Genomic DNA, 20,009 nt, shown 5'->3' on the forward strand with positions numbered 1-20,009 from the left:
ATGAATGCCCTTGAACAATGACAAATAAAATAGAAACATGGGGTGAACACATCAGATTTGCCACAGCAACTCAGCAGCTGAGAAATGGCAAAGGAAATAAGAATCTGAGGAGGAGCAGAGAACATCTCCAGAATGATTAGGAATATTTATTAATAAATGAGGCTGATAAACCAGCTAAAGGGGTGGGGGGAAGCATTGGTAATGCAGTGTATTTTTGGCAGACATTTAATACAGTGGAGTTTTCATGGGATTTTTTTTTTTTTAATTTAAGGTTCTTTGCAATCTCAGAAGAATTCTAAGCAAGTCCAGGTAATTATACCTGTGCACCAAAATCAGAGAGACTGTTTAACCTGCTTTATTAGTTTATTAGCACTGATTTTGCTTTTTTTTAGATATTCAGTGAATCAATATCCAGTCCTTGCAAGAATTCCTTGCAAGAATTCCAAGTCACAATCCAAAAGGGAAACCCTTGCATTAATAAATTCCTCACTCAAATTCCAGCACACAACGATGTCCCGCAGGATATTGTGTCCGTGAGGAGCCCCCGGGAATTCTGTGGAATCAAAATGAGTTATAGAAGATATTTTCCAACAAAACCATCCTATTTCTCTTCTTCTGAGAGTTGCTCTGCTCTCAGAGAAACACAGAGGTATTCCAGGAATTTCTGAATCAAATATCAAAGCCATCAAGGTGGAATTGCTGCAGTAAAACTCACTTCAGCCCCAGCAGCTGGTTCAGGTTTAGTTGATAAGGCAGAGACAGCAATTTTCACATTAATTTCAAAATTTGATTCTCCAAAGTGCAGCCAGAAATTCTTCAGAAGTACAACCTGGTGCATGAAGTGATCCAGGGAACTCCAAGGTTCTGTTAATATACTTTGAAACTAATTTATTTTTCACATTTTCCATTTTTTCACATTCTCACTTTCACTTTTTCAAATTGGCTTTTTGAACTTGCAAATTTTTTAAAATCACAACCTGATACACAGCTGTGATCTGTGCAGCTCCAAAGTCCCATTAATTAATTAATACTAATTTATTTGAATTACACCCCAAGACATTTTCCCAATCTGAAAGTTAAATCCCACTTGAACACTTTTAATGTGATGGTTTTATACCCACAGAACCCAAACCACTGCAGAGTCTTTCCATCAATCACCAAAAAATGAAGCTGCTCATACACATTTCCACAAAAACTGGAGTTTAAATATTGATGGAAGAGACCTGAAATGAAAGTTTGAAGGTTTTTAAATAGAAAAAACTTAAAAAAAAAAAAAAAGAGACAATCACCCTTGTTTCTAGGTTCAATAATTTATTTCTTTTTTTTCTTTTTTTTTTTTACATTTTGCAATTTGTTACAGGAGAAGAAACACTTGCTAATGGAAGTGACATGTTTTTGAACCATTTTCCAAGGTAATGGAAAAAGTTAAGCATATTCCCTAGGATGCACATCAATGACTAAGCTGCCAATATTAAATCAATTGAAGCAAGTGCAGTCCCTATTTAAACCTTGTATAAATTAATTTAAGGACTCTCCTTCTCCTACAGGAAGACTAAATTGTAGCATCTATTTTTTTTTTTATCCTGAAGTCTCAATCTTTTTTCTCTCTACTGAATCTGCAAAAAGTCAAACAGGCTGAAGCCAAAGCCACAGAATGGATTCCATGCCAAGGTTCCTTCTATTCCTGGTGATTTCCTCAGTTCTGTCCCAAAAAGGAAACAAAAGACTCCCAGTTTTCTGAAAACCTGCATGACAGTGCATTGCAGGATGGGCCACAGTGGATGTTCTCCTAGCAAACAAATCCCTACCAAGGTACAAAGAATTAGAAATTAACTCAGTAAAAATGCTCCTAACATTTTCCCAGTGGTATAGTAACCAGAATCCTACTTTCCTTCCACAAAAAATAGATATATATATTTTTTTTATAAATACATTTTAATACAGACAATTCTGTTTCTATGCCAAGAAAAAAAAAAAGTCACATTCAAACAGGTTTGCTGGGTGTATTAAGATACAAGCAGACACCAGAGCAGGCAGGAGCACGGGGGGTTTTGGGGGGCTGCAGACACACAGACATCATTTCACCCACTCACCAGAAATGGGGAGAACAACTGAGCTGCAAGGTGAGACCTGGAGCACCACAGCCCTCAAATAAATCAGGAATTTCCACGTAGATTAAATGATATGAACTCTCAATGGTATTTCACTCTCAATGGTATTTCACATAAACACGAAAAAGCCTCTATAAATTTAGGCAGGAGCTCCCAGCTGCCTCAGACCCAGGAGAAAATTGAGTCACTCACCACGGCCTTGAAGCTCTTGGGTCCAAATAGCTGAAATTAATTCTTTTTTCTGTCCTTGTCCTCCTTTCCCTCACTTTTCCCCCCCAATGCACAAAAAACTGCCCAAATTTTGTGCCATACATGAGGTTCCAGCTGCTGCCCTGCAGCCCCAAATGACAGCAATGATTTCTATGGTTTCCTTCCTAACCAGATCTAATTAAAACTGAACTGTTAACCATCTTTTCCAGGTTATGAATAATTAATAGAGCATTTTTATAATACTTACTAAACATGACAGTTGGGTATTAGCATTTTCTTACCTTAAATAGCCCAAATCTTTCCATGACTAAGAGCTCCCCTTAACTTTTGTCATGAAGATTGGGGTTTATTTTTTAGGGGTCGATATGTAGGATAATTCTCAATATACTTTAACAGTTTTTTTCCTCAAACTGGAGGGATTTGGAAGTTGGTAGCCTGCATGTTTCACACACAGCCAGCCACCACTGTGACACCACACAAGATTTTGGAATAAAACTCAAGAGGACAGAAGTGGAAAATAGAGCATCTTACCGACCTGCTCAAAAAAACCCAAGACATAGAGAGAGATTATGAGCAAGAACTAAACTCCAGCAGCTTGTTTTCAACCCTGGAGAGACTTTCTACCCTAAAATAAATAAAATAAATAAATTCTTCTGAGTCAGGAAGGGTGGATCATTCAGTTATTTCAGACATGTCACCACATAACGGATAATTCGCAGAAACAATTTTGGCTTTTGCCACTGAACTGAGAGCAAAGTTTCTAGATTTTCAAACCACAGCTTGATGTGTTAATTCTAAAAAAGAACTGGTTCTCTCCCTGCCATGGAAGTGTGAGTTATTAGAGCGTGCAGCTCACCACAAATGTATGTGCTTGTCTTAAAAACCCTGACTACTAAAGGAATCCAAGGCTGACAAAGTGAAAAAATATGTCAAATTATAATTTCCCTGAAAGAATGTGTTGAGCTGTAATTTCCCTGTCTCACAGAAAAATTATGTCACTATTAGCACTCAGGGAGACTTAGTTTCTTTTTCCAAGATTAAGTCACTGTGTAAAGCACACACTTAATCCTGTTTTATGACAGGAAACAGCCAGGCATTATTAGCAGATAATCTTGGATGTTTTCTTTCACTTTCAGAAAGTCAGATCCCAAATTGCCAGGCTGGCTTGTTAAAACAGAGCTGCAGTGCTAATTAAAGTCACGTTTAAAATGGGATCAAGGAAGAAAATACAACAATTCTCTTTATCCCAGAGCCAATATTTGGTCATTTCGCAATGAACTTCCAAAGTAAACCCAATAATGATGAATGTTAAAATACAAAATAATAGCTAGTCAAGGAGATTAACAAATTCTTCTGTGAAAAATACTGCTAAGACTTCGTTCTCAACTGGGTTATAATAAGAATCAGCTGCCAATTTAAGGGGAAAAAATGTGGATTTCACAACGGGGCAGCAAACTCAGCTCCCTTTCAGAAAGAAATTGAAATTATTGGGTGCTGCACAAAGTTTTGTCTTTAACATGAAACTCTGAAGGTGGTTTTTAAGCAAAACCAGGACAGAAGTGGCACTAAAACAGCAACTCTACAGCCAAAATTTTTGAAGTAACATTTTTTTAATGCTGTTTATGTGCCTCATATCAACACCACGTGTGATGCTGCTGCTTGAGCAGGTGGGAAAGGAGCAGAACCTCTCTCCTGGACAGTGATTCCCACGGGTTTGTGAAGATTGTGGATGTGGATGGCCTTGGGGAAATGCTAACAAAGAGTTCCCAAGTGGAACAGAGAGAGAACAGTGATAACTGTTCAGCAGGACACAGGAAAAAAGCACCTTCATTACAATTCCCACAGAAAGTTCTGTTGTTTGCCTTGGTTTGGGAATCAGAATTTGTTACTTGTGGCAAACTCTGGGGGTTTTAAATAAGAGTAAAATTGTCCCGACTGAAAAGCTAAAATTGGTTGAAATTGAAAGTGTCCAATCTTTATTTCTGGCTTAAAATATTCCTTAAAATATTAAGCAGCAAACTCAGTGTAATATCTCCCGTATGATTCACACTAGATTTTCTGTGAGACTGGAATTATTAAATATAGAATCTGAATTATAAAGTATTTCAGGAGAGGAGCAGCTGATAATTCATCCTCTTGTGTTTAACCTCAAACCTATCCTAGAAAAATGTCAGAAATTCCATCTGCACTCCTGGGAAATTGGTGACTTTCTCCTGGTTCTTTTATAAGGGGCATGTCTACCATTCAAATTTCCCTTGATTACAGTAAAATTTTTATGGAATTACTCTTTTTTTAATAAGTCTTGAAAGGAGGTAGCATAAAACAGGAGCAGAACATGACTGTCTCAGAGGAAACTCCATCAAACGACCCAAGAGTCCACACCAAAGTACAACTGATCTCATCACAACAGATTAAACAGATGACTGGAAATTCTGGGCAAATTCCATCCCTAAAAGTCTTTTAAAAATCTTATGCCCAGAAGTGACTGTTATAAACAACAGGTGAAAAATAACCCCACAAAAACCCCTGTACAGAGTGGTAACTACAAACGTACACTCTATTTTGTCTTTAAATTATTTTTTTTCTCCTGCAAATTGAAATGAAACCCAGAAATACTTAAAACTTGCAAAATGTGATTGGATATATGATTTAACAGCCCTGATTTAAAAAAAAGCTGGGGGAAGAATGAAAACATTTTTGAAACTATTTTCATCTTTAGTAATTACTGTGCTATAAAATTAATGGTCAGTAGCTCAAAGTGCTGCACAAATAATGAGGAAATCCTTTGTATCTCTCAAACTGATCAGTCAGCTGTAGGCTACTTGTATGATTTAATACACTAGAGACAAAAAATAGTGATAAATACAAGTCTCACTGTGCTAAGAATTATTACAAGCTACTACTTGTGTAAAATCAGTGAACTTGACACACCGTTGTAGCTACCAAGCTTAATAAAAACTGTGCTGTAACCTAAAATCACTGTGTTTTTTTAAAAAAAAACACTGCCTCCTCTCTCAGCAGTCAAAAAAGCCAAGCCAAATACAAATGGTGACACACTGAAAAGTGACCACAACCCCAACAAGAGCACAAAAACCTCCCTGTCCTTAGGCTACACTTGGAATTGTTTGTAGCTGTAGTCGACTACAGAGACGCTCATCACGACTGGAAATGGTATTTTTATAAAAATTATTACAATTATTACACCTATCAGAGGCTAACATAGAGTGTTCCACTTCAACTCACAGAAACAGACATGGAGACATCAAGTATTTATAGAAATATCTACAGACTGCAACTGTCTTTTATTTTTGTTGGGTTTTTTGTTTTTTTGTTTTAGGATCAGTGAACTGACCTTCAGAGTAAGGGTTTCATGACAACAGGTCACTCCAAACTAGTTTATTCTTGGTGTTGCTATTTCTTGGGCTAAATTGGTGTTAAACTTTTTCCAGAGTCTGAGGAGAGAACTTTTGCTGAATTTTTTTGCTGTGTGTTAAAGCTGTTGATTATTAGATTTAGTTTCACCTGCATTAATATCTGATGAGAAACATTTTTAACAAAGGGGAAATGCTGTCTTAACCTCCTTTAAATGCAGATACAAGTAGAAATTTGGAAATTCCACACTCCCCAGCTGCCCTAGACAATTAAAACATTGCTCTAACAAGCAGTGCTGAAGTCCTTATCTTGGTATCGAGCAGAGATGAAAGAAAATAAATGGGAAATGTGTGGCATGAAAAGGCTGACTGTTAAATAAAGCAAATGTTTTTCCCATTATTCTGCAAAAATATGAAATTAATGGAATGTACTTATGGAGGTTCATAGACCCACAGTGCCATTTTACCTTCACCTGAAATGTAAAAGGAACGTAAATGCAAAAACACCCAATTAACACAGCTCTGTCACTGAGCTACTGCTCCTCATTGCAGGTTTTGGTGTTTCCAAGGTTAAACAGAACGTTACAAAGAAGGATCAAAACTGAAGGATGAAATACTCATGGAGAGAGCTGATCTGAAGATGAAACTTGCCTTTGTGAGATGTTTTTGCTCGATATTTTCAACAGGCTGGACAAGTTAAATTGGCCTTTGAAGCACTGACAAAGAGAAACAGCCACCCAAACCTGTGCCCTTGCATCCATCCACTCCCACGGTTTCTCTGATTACATTCTTTGGGAAAGCAGCCCTAAAAGACACTCGAGGGCAAGAAAACAACTTCACAAAATTAGGGCAAAACCCCTCGGGTCCCACAAGACCATTTTCAAAGCAGACACTTGAAGGACTTAGGGAAGCGGTATCCAAAGACAATTTTAGCTTAAAAACTTCTGAAGAGCCGGGTCTGCTCCAAAGCTCAAAAGAGATATCTCAAAAGAGATGTCATGAAACTCCTACTGTGGCAAAAGAGTCCTTGGGTGGTGGGTCCTTGTCCAGGTGACGTTGCAGGCAGCAGAGCTGGAGGTGTTGGGATCCCTGACGACTTCCAGAGGGAAGGGGAGGCCGGCGTGGCCGTCCAGCCCACGCTCAAGGTCCTCCACTGTAGGAATAATCTGCCTTGTTGTGCATCACCAGCTTGTTGTCTACAAAGTAGAAACTGTCCGACTGTGTCTCGTAGGGATGCAGGATCATCTCTCGAACTGTGAGGGGGGGAAATGGGGGAAAAAGAGGAAAAAAACCCAACAGAATTAAGGGTGGTGCTCCACACCGGGCTCCAGCACTGTTCAGTGTCACCCAGGCAGTGCAAAATCAGGTGAAAAACCCAAAACCCAAATGGGAATTGCCCAAACCACTCCTTGTTGGTGTCTTTGGAACAAGGCAAGCATAATCGTGGAATTTTTATGTTGGAAAAGCCCTCTAAGACCTTAAAATCTAACCTGAATTCACTAAACCCTTGTGCCACATCCACACCTTCTTTGAACACTTTCAGGGATGAAAAATGCTCATAATCCAAATTTATAGAGGCACCATATAAAGTAGATCTCAGAACAAGAACCCATTACATTTTGGGTTGGGGTTCTTTTTGTTTTGTTTTTAAAAACAGTGACAGAACAGCAAACTCAAAGTAAATTTGTTCTGGCCTGATAGCAGGGCCTGCCTGTATTTTCCACAGGCTGTAATCTTAGTGCTGACACACACAATTAGGGGTTGTAAAGAGGAAGATGACAGAGATTTAATGCTTGTGCTATTGTGTCTCGGGAGAGAGGAGAGAAAATAAAAGTTATGTTCATATTAAAACCTCTCAAGCTCACAACATAGCACATAAAACATTAAAACAGATCATAACATTTAAGTTATCCATTTATTGGCTGTCTTTTTAATCTTATTTTTTTGCTTGTTTTATAACACAATTATCTTTTTTTTCTCCCTGATACCGAAGCTTCCCTTTTATGAATTAAAAAAAAAAAACAAAACAAGCAACTGCCTGGTGTGTGATGAGATACATCCTACTAGAAAACAAAATCAGTGCTAACACAGATATAAAAGGATGAATTATTTTACCCAACCCACTCTCTAGAGACAGCTTTTAAGAAAAGGCTCCCCCAAACCACCTCAGATGAATATCACAGTGTGACAACACAGAAATGAAAGTTTTTATTATAAAGAGCTTACTGAGATCCTCTGAGAGCTGGGGGAATTCATAGATGTGCTCACAGGTATTTTTACTGCTGGGGATGCAGAAGCCAAACTCAAAATCAAAACTTTTCAGCAGCTGGTCACGGAAGTAGTGCCTCTCAATCATACGGAAATTGTTAATGGGTTTGTCCCCTACCGTGAATTCCACCCTGAAAAAGAAGGGTAAAATTGATGTGAGCTTTTATGCTTCAGTAAGATCTGCACTATTCCTGAAAGGCAGAAGAATTGGCTGGAAAAAAAAGCCAAAAATATAAAGCAACAGCACTAATCAACTTATTGTTTCCTCTTTTACTTAAAGCATTTCACAGGGACACACCACAGCATGAGATAAACATCTTAAAGCTCATCCATGGGCAGGGACACCTTCCACTATCCCAGGCTGCTCCAAGCTCCATCCAAGCTGGCCTTGGACACCTCCAGGGATGGAACAGCCACAGCTTCTCTGGGAAACCTCTGCCAGGACCTCCCCACCCTTACAGTGAACAATTCCTTCCCAATATCTCATCTAACCCTGCCCTCTGGCACTGGGAAGCCATTCCCTGTGTCCTGTCACTCCAGGTCCTTTCCAGAAGTCCCTCTCCACCTCTCTGGGAGTCCCTTCAGGCACTGGAAGATGCTCTAAGGTCTCCCCAGAGCTTTCTCTTCTTTGGACAGTCTTCCCACTTTATTTTGCCTCTTTTATCTTCAGCACCAGGCTGACAAAACAGCTTAAAGTCACAGAGGAGGAAAGAGATTTGGAGACCCTCATAATAAATGAAAAAGCCCCCTGTTAATCAACTTCCTGGCAGGATGAACATGGAAGAGATGGGGTTTTATCCTTGAGATTTCAGATGTTTTCTGTGCCAGGCCAAGGAGCAGGGGGGGAGTTACTCACGTGGCTCCCACTTGCCGCAGCCTGAGAAAGGCCGGGGTGAACTGATAGCGCACGAAGCGTCCGGCGTTGGGGTCCACGTCCTTCCTGTCGTTGTGCTCCCGCTCTGCAACAGCCCAAAGAAAGCTCTGTCAGAGCTGCCTGAGAACCAGAAACTCAAGGGAATACTTGTGGTGGTGTTCTTGTGCCACATAAGCCAGGAAACATCTCTGGTCCTGTCCTGAGGTGTCCACCAGGTCTGGTGCTGAGCTCACCCTCCTCCCGTCCTGAGGTGTCCACCACTGGTCACTCAGAGGTGGAATGCTGCAGGATGGCCCTTTGCTCTGAGTGATTTCTTATCTCCTGGATTTCTGTTCCTCACGTCAGGGCTGCAGAGTGACTCTGAACAAAGCAATTTCACCTTGGCATTCTTGGTTTGCTACCTGCAAGCTACAGAAAACTCCCTCCCACCTGCAGGGAGGTGGGGAAGGGTTAAAAGTGCTTGGCCAGGAAAAGAACAGTTGCCCTGGGTTTTTATCACCACTAGCAACAGGCAACACTTGGATGCTTATAAGTAACACCTAAAAATTAATCAAACTGAGAAAAAAAAAGGCAAATGTTTAGTTTGTTCAATTTGCCTGTTGGCAGTTTCTCCCTTTTGGAAATACCATTTTCCTGACTCCTCAGTGAGAGATGTTAAACTAACAGCTCAACTATGTGCAAGGGGCACAAACTGATGAACAGCCAAGAAAAAAGCACCCAGTGATCTCCTCCTCCTCCTCTGCTCCTGTTTACAACATCCATCTGTCCCTTCCCATCACAGATGGCAACAGGAAGAGCACAGCCAGCTCTGCTCACCCTGCTGGTACAAAGAGACACCTGAGAAACATTCCTGCTGCAAGATGGGGCTACAGCCCTCCTGCAGAGGAGAGATTCTGCTACTCTTGGGAAATGTGTGGAGTAAAAGGAGTGGGGAAAGGCAAAAGAATGCATTTGTTCATGGAAACCTTGTTTTGTGTGTGCACTCACCTGAAGCTGCTGGCTTGGTGATTTCAAACAAGACTGTGCCAGATTCCATGTCCCGGATTTTGAACCTGGTGAAGTCTATCTTGTAAACATTTTCCTCTGGAGTGCACAAATAATCTGCAGGGGGAAGCAAATTTAAATGAAGGCTGCCCTGAAATACCAGGAATTTCTGGCTGTTCTCTGGAGGCCACACCAGCAGGGAGAGCAGCCCAAATGCATCTCCACTACTGAGAGGTAGTGGAGGGTTCAATTCAAAACTGATTTTTCTGAAGACAGTCTCAGTTCTGGAGGCTCACACTGCCCAGCTCAGACAGGAGAGGGGAAAGAATTCTCTCCCCCAACACACAGAGGTCATCACCTTTCCCCAACCCTGTGCCAGCAACTTCTGCATCCATTTCCTCCCGGGGTACTGAGACTAGTCAGCACCTCCATCAAATCCCGGCCTCTGCAATGCTAAGAGGCTTTGCCTGTTTTAAAAAGTGCCCTGTGGCAGAATGTGAGGGCTAAGCAGCTTTGGGAGCACTAAGCCGACTGCACTTAACTGGAACAGGAGTCCCCTCCCCTGTGCCACCTCCCTGCTCCAGCCCCCTGCAGACAAAGGGTGGCCTCTCCTCTCCACTGATGCTCACCCCACACCAGGGCTTGTTTTCCTCAGCAGTGAAAATGATGTTGAAGCCTTTCCCTGTGTTAGGAAAACAGGGAGCAGAGCCCTTCCCTGCTTTGGGCATCTTTGAGAGAAATTCATGGAATCAGAGAATCCTCAAGGTTGGAAAAGCCCTCTGAGATCATCAAGTCCAACTTTTCACCCTGCACTGCTGTGCTCACCACTGAACCGTGTCCCAGGTGCCACATCCACAAGCTTTTTGAACACTTCCAGGGATGAGGATTCCTCTAGTAAAATCCCCACAGTTTTGGCCTTCAGCCTTGCTGTGCCCTGAGCCAGCTCCTGGCACAGGAACCATCCTCCTCCCTGGGGAAGGAGCACATACAGCACAGATTGAAAGCAGCTCCAATAACTTACCTTACCCTGACAAATCTAAAGAAATGCTCTGTGTGGACAAGTCAGGTCAGCTTTCAAACAACAGCACATTTGATTGTTGTAGGAGACTGGTTCTGGAGGTTCCAAGGTGAAAATAATACTTTAACATTCTAATTTGAAGCACTTTCTCAGCTACTAATTCCTGGTGTTAATCTGAGCTAATCACTTATTTCTGTCTGCTTTCCTATTTCTGAAACACCAACAAATCCATCCACCTGAGGCTTAGTCACTGACTACAAAAACAAGTTACAAGTGCTCAGAGCTCAGACCTGCCCATGCCAACCCAAATTCAGCACAGGTCTAAGAAATCCACGACCACTGTGAGAGACTTCTGAGCTCCTGGGCACCAACACCTGGCACTTTCCTAGAAGCCTTTTATTCCTTCCAAATCTCCAGAATTTGGAGAACTGTCCAAGGAAACTCTGTACGAGGAACAGAGGTGATAAATGTTTCTCCCTGGACAGTTTTACTGCTCTCCAACAACCCCATATGGTGAATGCTCAAAGGAATGCCAGAGAATTTGTGGATGCCCCATCCCTGGAAGTGCTCAAGGCCAGGCTGGATGGGGCTTGGAGCAACCTGATCTAGTAGGGGGTGTCCCTGCATGGCAGAGGGGAGGGAAGTGGATGATCTTTAAGGCCCCTCTTAAGCCAAAACACTGAGATTCTACAATTCTATAAATGGGTGTTCTGAGAGAGGACAGTGTTCAAAGCATCCCTGGCATTTGGCAGGGATTTTCTCTTCCCTATCAACACAGCACAAGGAAAAACTGACACCAGCACCCACGCTGTCAGCAAGAACAAGCTAAAAGCTCGACCTTTTCACTACCACAAGAAAACACAAGCCTGTGTTTGGTCAACTATCCCAAGAACTGGACAAAAATCTCCTTTTGTGTCTTTAACAGTAGCCAAGAAGACAAGACATGAATTTAAACCCAGCCCTTGCCTTAGGCCCTGATGTTTAGCATTCCTCAGGGAGGTGTCCTGCAATCACACCGGTGATTTTAGGCTCTGACACATCAACCACCCCAATTCCTGACCTGCCCCACAACCTCCCAGCTCCGAGCACCAACATGCAAAACACAAACTGATGGAAGCAGGCACAGCTTCCCAGAGCCCAGCCTCCCCTTCCTAGCCCCATGACCACTGGCTGTTCCCTGGGAAGGCTGTTGGGAACAGGCAGCAGTTGCCCGGGAGCCCGGGACACCTTCCCTGGAGCACGCTGGCAAATCTGAAGCCGCGTTTGTCTGCAAGTTAATTATTAAGTGTTTCTACTCCTGCAGAATTCCTGCCCATCCAGCACCATGGCAACAGCTTTATCCCCCTCCTTGGCAGCAGCGTTGCTGCAGTAACAGTGTCCATGACTCATCTGGAGCAGAGGAGAGCCAAGCAGAGCCTCCAAAGAGGAGTAAACCCCGGGTAGAATCCCCACCAGGCTCCTGCTCATTGATGTCTGCACCCCTACACTTTTATTTTCCAACTCTTTTTGCCCTGATAATATTTTAAACCCCTTTTTTGGGGGGTTTGTTTGGGATTTTTTAATCACTATGCCAATATACCACTGGATACCATCCGGGAAGATCAGCTGCCAGAATACTGCAATCAAGTGGGTTTTTTTCCTCCTCTGGCAGTGCCCAGTCTCCTAGAAAGAAAGAAAAAAAAAAAAAACAAAAAACCAGAGGAATATATATTCCTCTCAGTCCGTATTACATTTGTTTCTGCTATTCCTGCTCAAAAATCAATCAAAGTAGCCACGTGCTGGTTTTTTCCCCCACACGTAACCAGAGCCTGCGGCTGCACTGGAAGGCCTTATTGGGAATGGGCTGTTTGCAATTGGCAGATCCTTCTGCTTAGCTGAGCACTGTCAGATTTGCTAATCTCATCACACACACACTTATTTTTAAATTACTGTAGGGCCCAGTTGCCCACACTTCCGTGACTCACTTAAATGTATCATCTGCTTCCCTTATCCGAATTCACCGCCGCCACAATTCGGGGAAGGGAGGCAGCAGCCGTGGTTATTTTAGCTGGGAATGAGGCAGATCAAACCTCCACAGAGGGGATTCTTACAGAGAATGGTGGGTTGGTCTCTCAGGACAGAGTATCTTCTTGTTTCTTCCTCTTCCCCTGAAGCAGTTGTGCTGTTTTCCATGTTAATAACTGTGATGTTAATCACACATCACGGTGTGTCCCTGAGCCTTCAGTACTCACCTGATTTAGGGGTGAAGGCATGGACACAGCAGCACTGCCATGGAAAACCCAACAGATTGGTTCTTATCCTAAAGTACCCACACTCAGCAGTGCAAAAAAAAAAAAAGGTCACAGAAGAGCAGTACTTCCTATCCTTTCCTAAAGCCCAGGGAATTGTCATGTCCCATACCTCCATCCCCAAACCATTCCTGAAAACAATTCACCCGGTACTTGCAGCCACTTGTCACTCACACATTCCTGATGGTGCCTCTCCAGCTTCTTTCCCATAACCTCTGGATTGTGCCCAAAGATCTGCAACTCCCCACTTTTAGAGACAATTTCTACCTTAAGACCTATCACAGTTGTGGAGAGTTTGGATCACAACCAACACCACTGTGGGGGTCTGAGGAAGCAGCAGAGGTGACTGGCTTCCCAAATCTGGCTCAATTAATTCCTTCACAAATTCTCCAATTTCCTCTGTAGGAAAAAGTGATTCCAAAGTGACCCAAACAGTTCAGTAGTCTCCAGCTCTGCTCTCAGAATCAGCAGGTGCTCCTTCTCCTGGTACAGTTCTAAGGGAAGAGACAGAAGATCCAGGAAACCTTCCTGCCCTCCCAAACCCAACCAAGATTACAAAATAAACCAGCAGAGCAGCCTGGACAATGCCAACAGGCACTGCCTGTGAACACTGGCACGTCCTGAACCCTGGTGCATAATTCCAGGTGTGTATTTTAGCAGAAGAACATAAAAAGTGAGAGATAATACAGTGCTAAATAACACAGGAAAGCAAACAAAGGCACTTTCTCCTCTGGACCTCTCCCTGTCATTTAAATGCAAGGGATCGTGTTTGATCCTCATCACAGACAGCTAAAATTTGTTCCTACATTTCCAAATCTCCTTTGCAACCACCTCACCAGGCATATTTTATCACAGATTCACAGGGCAATAGGGTTCACTCTCTTTGTTGTTCTCCTTTCAAGATCCCTTCTCCATCTCTGCAATCAGGAGGAAGCACGTGTCCCCTCTCACAGACACCAGGGATATTTCTGGGCTCATCAGAGCCTAATCTCAGATGGGGCAGCTCCTATTTTAAGGCCTCAAGAGCCCACTAAGGAAAGCAGAGTGCAGCCAGGGTAAGAAAAAACTGAAAATCTGGTCCTGGAAATGGCTGTAAAGCAGGAGGATGCTGTACATGAGACTGAGACAACAGCAGTGACTTGTAACAGGAATTTCTCTCCCCAACACAGACAACAATAATTTAGGGAATGGATGATGAGGCTCCTGTAGTTATGCAGGCCTCTTTCCTAACATGCATTAACCAACAAGGTCAGGAGCTATTTTGAAGCCAACTCCCAAGACATAAGCCAGGTATAAAGCCAAGACAACTGCAGGGGAACTGCCAGGAGCTGGAGATTAGGAGATTATCAGATTGAAGAGTCTCAGGAGGAAGCAAAAATAGCCCAGACCTCATGAAGAGGCCAAGCAGTGACGCAGGACAGGAGCAGGACCTGAGGGGAAGGCAGGGCGGGTTCCAGGTGCTATTGATACACCTGCCCAGACAACCTGGGTTCAGTTAAAGAAAAAAATAAACCATTTCCCTGCCCTCTGCCTCAGCAGTTCAAGCCCTGTGAAACAAAGCCAGGAAACAGGATCTACTCCTGTAAAACAGATCCCTTCAACCCAAACCAAGGGGTTTGGGAAACCAAAGACAGGGGAGGGAAGCAGCTGCCCTCTGACCTAGCTCTGGAATTAGGCTGCTGCAGTGTCCCAGAGGGAAAATCCTGCACCAGAAGGATCCCACAGGGGTTTTTCCACAGGAGCACATTTACTGTCAAGGAAGCAGAGGGTTTTAGGCCAGGAGGCTCCAGGCTGAGGCACTTCCCAAGGTCCCCAGAGCCCCTCAGTTGCCAAGTCCTACTACACAGCTCACCAGGCTCTGATTTTTGTGGCAGCCTGCTCATCTCTTTTTTCTTTTTTTTTAATTTTAGCTAGAGCTTTCCAGAGCTAGAGCTTTTCACCCTCTCACAATTAATTTGATCACAGCCTTCAGCCTGCGGATGGAGCTGCTCTTCCCCCATTTCCAAGGCACCCAAACACTTTCTCCTGCCCCCTTTTCATGCTGATTGCATTCAAAATCTGAAACTACATGCACAACATCAACTAAATCAGCTATTTTGGGGCTGAGCCAAAGCCAGGCTCTGCCCAGACCCTCAGGATGATTCCCTCAGCTTTGCTCTTACCTTTGCCATTTCCACCAGGGATGGCCCAAACCCACAACCCTGGGAGAAGGAGGAATCCCACACCACACACACCCCACGTGTGCTGCCCCTGGGAATCCTACCAGCCCATATTATACTGTGAGACTCTGGGAAACACAGAGCCCTGGAAAAGCTCACAGCCCGTGTGGGATGCTGAGGGCAGGGTTGTGGGGAGAGCAGCCTGGCACAGCTCTGGGATGTGGCTCTGCAACAAGAAATCAGCACATCAAAACACAGCCACACATCACAGCCTGGACATGGCAGAACAGGGATTTATTAACCTCGCAGACACCCACGGCTCCTCAGAGCTCCCAGCAAAGTACATTCTCCCCATTAACTAGGGAGGGAAGTCATGGTCCAAGAGTAGCTTTGAAGATGGATTCATGCACATCTGCCTCACATTCCTATTAGTGCCTCTCTCTCTCCTTACCTATCCAAACCCCATGGATTTAGAAATGGATTTGAACATGGATCCTGAATGGTTCAGCTTTACAGGACTTGAACTGCTGAGGCAGAGGGCAGGGAAATTGTTTATTTGTTTTTTATCTTTAATCAACTGCAGGAAACTGGTATGGAAGTCCCCCAAGAAGGGTCTGGCCTGCCTAACCCACTGAGGCAGCCCTGTGCCAAGCTGGCCTTTAGCTAAAGCTGCCTAGAGAAGTCTCAGAGAAATCCCAAGTGACAGCTCGAGGAAGAGATTACTTTCAGAAACGATTACGTGTGTGTTCCTTATTTTTAGGGTTTGTTTTGAAACTGTTTCCAAGCTTGTAATCAATGATTTAACCCCCTGGTTCACTAAAATAAAATCAGCATTAGAATAAATCTTAAAATGTAAGATTTGATCTGGTATTACAGACAAAGGTGATAAGCAGGGCAGCCTCAGAAGCTGGAGCTTGTCTTTTGTTGCACATCTGACTCCTCTGATCCTCTGGCTGCCTCAGTAATTAATTGCAATTTGAACTGAGCTCTGCCCCACTCCTTTGCTAATCTTAAATTAATCACGTCATGAGCTTTTTCCGCTTTTCCCAACCACAGTTGTGTGAGCGAGTGACAAATCCCGCTAATTGCAAAGGAAATGGTTCTCTCTTCTTTACACCTGATCCAGCTGGAGCAGTGCCAGAGCCAGCCTGGCCAGAAGGCCCAGCTATCCCAGGGCAGCATCCCAGATCCGTCAGGCTGGACCCCAGCGGGCCCGGAAACGCTGTGGGGAGGGAACTGCCGGGGAATTTCACATTGGAAGGACGCAGAATGTGCAGGGCAGCTCACACAACTCCCCAGTTAAGCTTATTAGAAGCACATTAGGAGCAGAGCCCAGCTGGCTCCTGTGGCTGCCCACAGAGCCACATCCTGCCTCGCCACCCTCCCAGCCCAGCCACCTCCCATTCGGTCAGCTGCACCTACTGGGAGAGCAAAGTCCAGCTGTGCTGCCTGATGGAAAGGTGATTAGGGAGGAATTCCTCCCTGTCGGGCTGCCGAGGCACTGGCACGGGTTGGGCAGAGAAGCTGTGGCTGCCCCATCCCTGGAAGTGTTCAAGGGAAGGTTGGATGAGGCTTGGAGCAACCTCATCTCGTGGAAGGTATTCCTGTTATCAGTGAGGCAGTCAGAACGAGGTGATTTTTAAGGTCCCCTCCAACCCAAACCATTCTGTGCTACAGCCAGAATTCCACCTCTCCATGCACAACCTGGCAGCCTGCTCAGAGACACACAGCCTGCTCCTGGTGTGAGCATTCCTCAAACACACCCTCCCGTGGTACCAAGCCCTGCTGGGATGTGGTTGATGAAGCAGCCCTAAAACCTGGCCAGCCCTCCCCAGGTCCACAGTTTCATGCAGTCCCTCGACAGCGTGAGCTGCCGTGCTAGTGGCCCACGAGCGTGGATGAAGATGGATTATCCTCCCTCTGGAACAACAAAGGGCATCCAGGGCACCAGGACATTTCTGTTGCAGCCCCAGCACCAGCTCCTCCTTCAAACTGTCAAAGGCAGAATTGCTGCAACAGGGTGTGGTGTCTGCCCTGACACTCAGCACGTCCAAAAGGTTGGGGCAGCTGGGAACTTCTCTCCCACAGCCTCATCCTCCCTCCTCCCCTACCTGAAGCAGAAGAGTTGAACAGTTTCTCATTGCTATTTTTGGCCATCTGTTTTTAAGGGTGTAGAAATGAGCAAATGCCTGCCATAGAATGCCCCAAATAATCATTTGGTGTTAAAGATCTGAAAAATATTGTTTGCTTGCTGTTGAACCCACCAGGACAAAAACTGAGCTTGAGAAGGGGAGCTGCCAAGTGATAAGATACAATCTACTCAACATGGATGTACTGTTTACCTCTATCCCCAAACTCGCTGAGGCTTTCAGGTGTGGAGAGCATTTCCTGGCTCCCACACATCCAGCAGGACAGGAAGCACTTCCCATGGTAAGCCTGGGACAGCATCCCAGTGCCTGGCTCTGTTTAGCATGACCCATCCGTGTGCCAGCATGTCTCATAGCGGGAGGGGAACACAACATTTCCCTGCATTTCACATCCTCCCTGTGCTCCAGAGCACTCTGACCCAGGGTGGGAAGAGGCAGACAACAACCAGCTCTGCTCCAAGCCTGGCTCACCAGCTTTAGCCTCCCCTGCTCCCTGGGAAGGCAGGAGCTCACCGAGAAATGCACCATCCACCCCCACTGATGGCACATGAGGTGACAGCAAGGGTGTGGGGTGGCCCTGTCCCCTCCAGACAGCACTGGCGAGGGCAGGGACGCGGAGGCTGCCATGAAGTGAGCACGCAGAGCTTCACACAGCCACGGCTCGGATTCACCACCCAGCTGAGGATGCTGGCAGGATGCTTCAGTGCCTGCTGCGTGGCTCTCCCTGCCACAGGCAGGGGATTTCTGGGCCTGGGCAGTGAATCACGCAGCTGAGCTCGCAGAAGGGCACCCAAGGGTCCCCAGCAACAGCAGCCCCTCTCAGAGGAGCCTCTGTGAGCCCTTCCTGAGGGCTGACACGAGTCCCTGCCAGGCTGTCCTCCTCCCCTGCTGCTCACACAGCAGCCCCACGGGGCTGCCTGCACACAGCAGCACCCACAGCCGCATCCTGCCTCCCCAGGGCTCCGTCACAGCCCAGGAGGTGACACAGAGCTGGCTTTGAGGCCACATCGCAGAGCACGGCCAGACCCCGGCCAGCCTCTCTGCCCTGACAGCCCAGAGACACAACCCAAGGGTCCTGGGACGTGGGGAAAGGGCTTTTTGGGACACCAGGGCAGATTGTGCCTGGGCATTACTGAGGCCAGGCTGGCCTGAGGTACAGATATTACCATGGAATGCTTTGGGTTGGAAGGGACCTTAAAAACCATCTGGTTCCAACCCCCTGCCAGGGGCAGGGACACCTTCCACCAGCCCAGGTTGCCCCAAGCCCTGTCCAACCTCATCTTGAACACTTCCAGGGATAGAGCAGCCACAGCTCTGTGCCAGGGCCCCACCACTCTCCCAGAGAGGAATTTCTCCCTAATATCTAATCTAAACCTGCCCTCTATCAGTGCGAAGCCATTCCCCAGCCCTGTGTGCTGCTGTCCCAAGCTCTTCTGCCAAGTACAACAGCCCCTCCAGCCACCCACCACCTCCAAGATGCCCTCAAGACCACGGGTGTTAGACTGGAGAGACAGAAACTGGGATGGGGGGCTGCTATGAAGTCCCCCCCATGCTGTGGCCAGGGATCCGGCCCATCCCCTTGCCGTGGGCACAGGGTGGGAGGCTCCCCTTGGGGCGCAGGCACAGGGAACGGGTGATGATGGGGAGAGCAGCCAGGAGCATCCCAACACCGACCTTCGGCCAGAGTTGGGGGGCTGCATCCCCAGCTCCGGCACTGCCCCGTCCTTTCGGTGGTACCCAACCTATGGGTGCCACATCCTGGTGCGCGCTCTGTCCCCTGCGGTGCTGCATCCCCACTTCTTGTCCCCCGGGAAGAGAGGGGACCGGCTCCCCTTTTCCCTCTGGGTTAGCCCCCTTGAAAAGGGGAACGGCTCCTCTTTTCCCCTCGGTTTAGACCGCTCGGAGAAGAGGACCGGCCGCCCTTTTTCCCCCGGGAAAAGCCCCACGGGGACACGGTCCCCATCCTCCCCCCCGCCCCGCCATCCCCGGTACGCACCGCTGGTGACCCGCTGCAGCCCCAGCACGTCGTCGGGCCCGATGAGCGCCTTTCGGCCCAGCTCCTCCTCGGTCCTGGCCGCCGCCGCCCCGGCCCCGCCGCTCTTCTTCACCTTCATGGCCCCGCCGCCGCCGCCGCCGGTGTGAGCGGCCCCGGCCCCGCTGCGCGCCGCCGCACCGGGAGGGGCATCGCCATCACCGCCCCCGGCCCGCCCCCGCCCGCGCAGCACCGCCCGGCCCCGCGGAGGGGGAGGAACCGGGGCGAGCAAGGGAAGCGACTCCCCCCGCGCTGCTCCCGGGGGCTCAGGGCAAACCCTTTCTGCTGGACGAGACTGGGGTCTCCCCGCTCCTGCGAACCGCCCGCCACGGGGGTCACCCCCTCCCCAGGAGCGCGGGGACAGACACCAGAGCTGGCCCAGAGCACAGGGACACCCGCCACAGTCACCCTCAGACCGATACAGAATGGATGAGCTGGACCCCGCTGGGGTGGGCTCTGCACGCATGGACAGGGTGGACCCCAGGAACTGCCCCCCCTCCCCAACTAAGTATTTTTGGCTAAATACCCATAAGACAGGAGCCAGACC

General features: G+C 46.5%; 1 protein-coding gene across 1 annotated transcript; it reads right to left on the minus strand.

Annotated features, from left to right (window-relative positions):
• Window positions 1–1,275: 1,275 nt before the first annotated feature.
• Window positions 1,276–19,619, minus strand: UNC119 (unc-119 lipid binding chaperone). The gene is made up of 5 exons (XM_063402626.1): window positions 19,427–19,619; window positions 9,822–9,935; window positions 8,817–8,919; window positions 7,919–8,091; window positions 1,276–6,945 (listed from the first exon to the last, which is right to left on the minus strand). Exons 1-5 carry the CDS (start codon window positions 19,542–19,544, stop codon window positions 6,833–6,835), a joined length of 621 nt encoding a protein of 206 aa, XP_063258696.1. The 5' UTR covers window positions 19,545–19,619; the 3' UTR covers window positions 1,276–6,832.
• Between the last annotated feature and the right edge of the window lie 390 nt (window positions 19,620–20,009).

The sequence above is a fragment of the Prinia subflava genome, chromosome 8 (genome assembly GCF_021018805.1).
Source record: "Prinia subflava isolate CZ2003 ecotype Zambia chromosome 8, Cam_Psub_1.2, whole genome shotgun sequence".
NCBI classification, from domain to species: domain Eukaryota; kingdom Metazoa; phylum Chordata; class Aves; order Passeriformes; family Cisticolidae; genus Prinia; species Prinia subflava.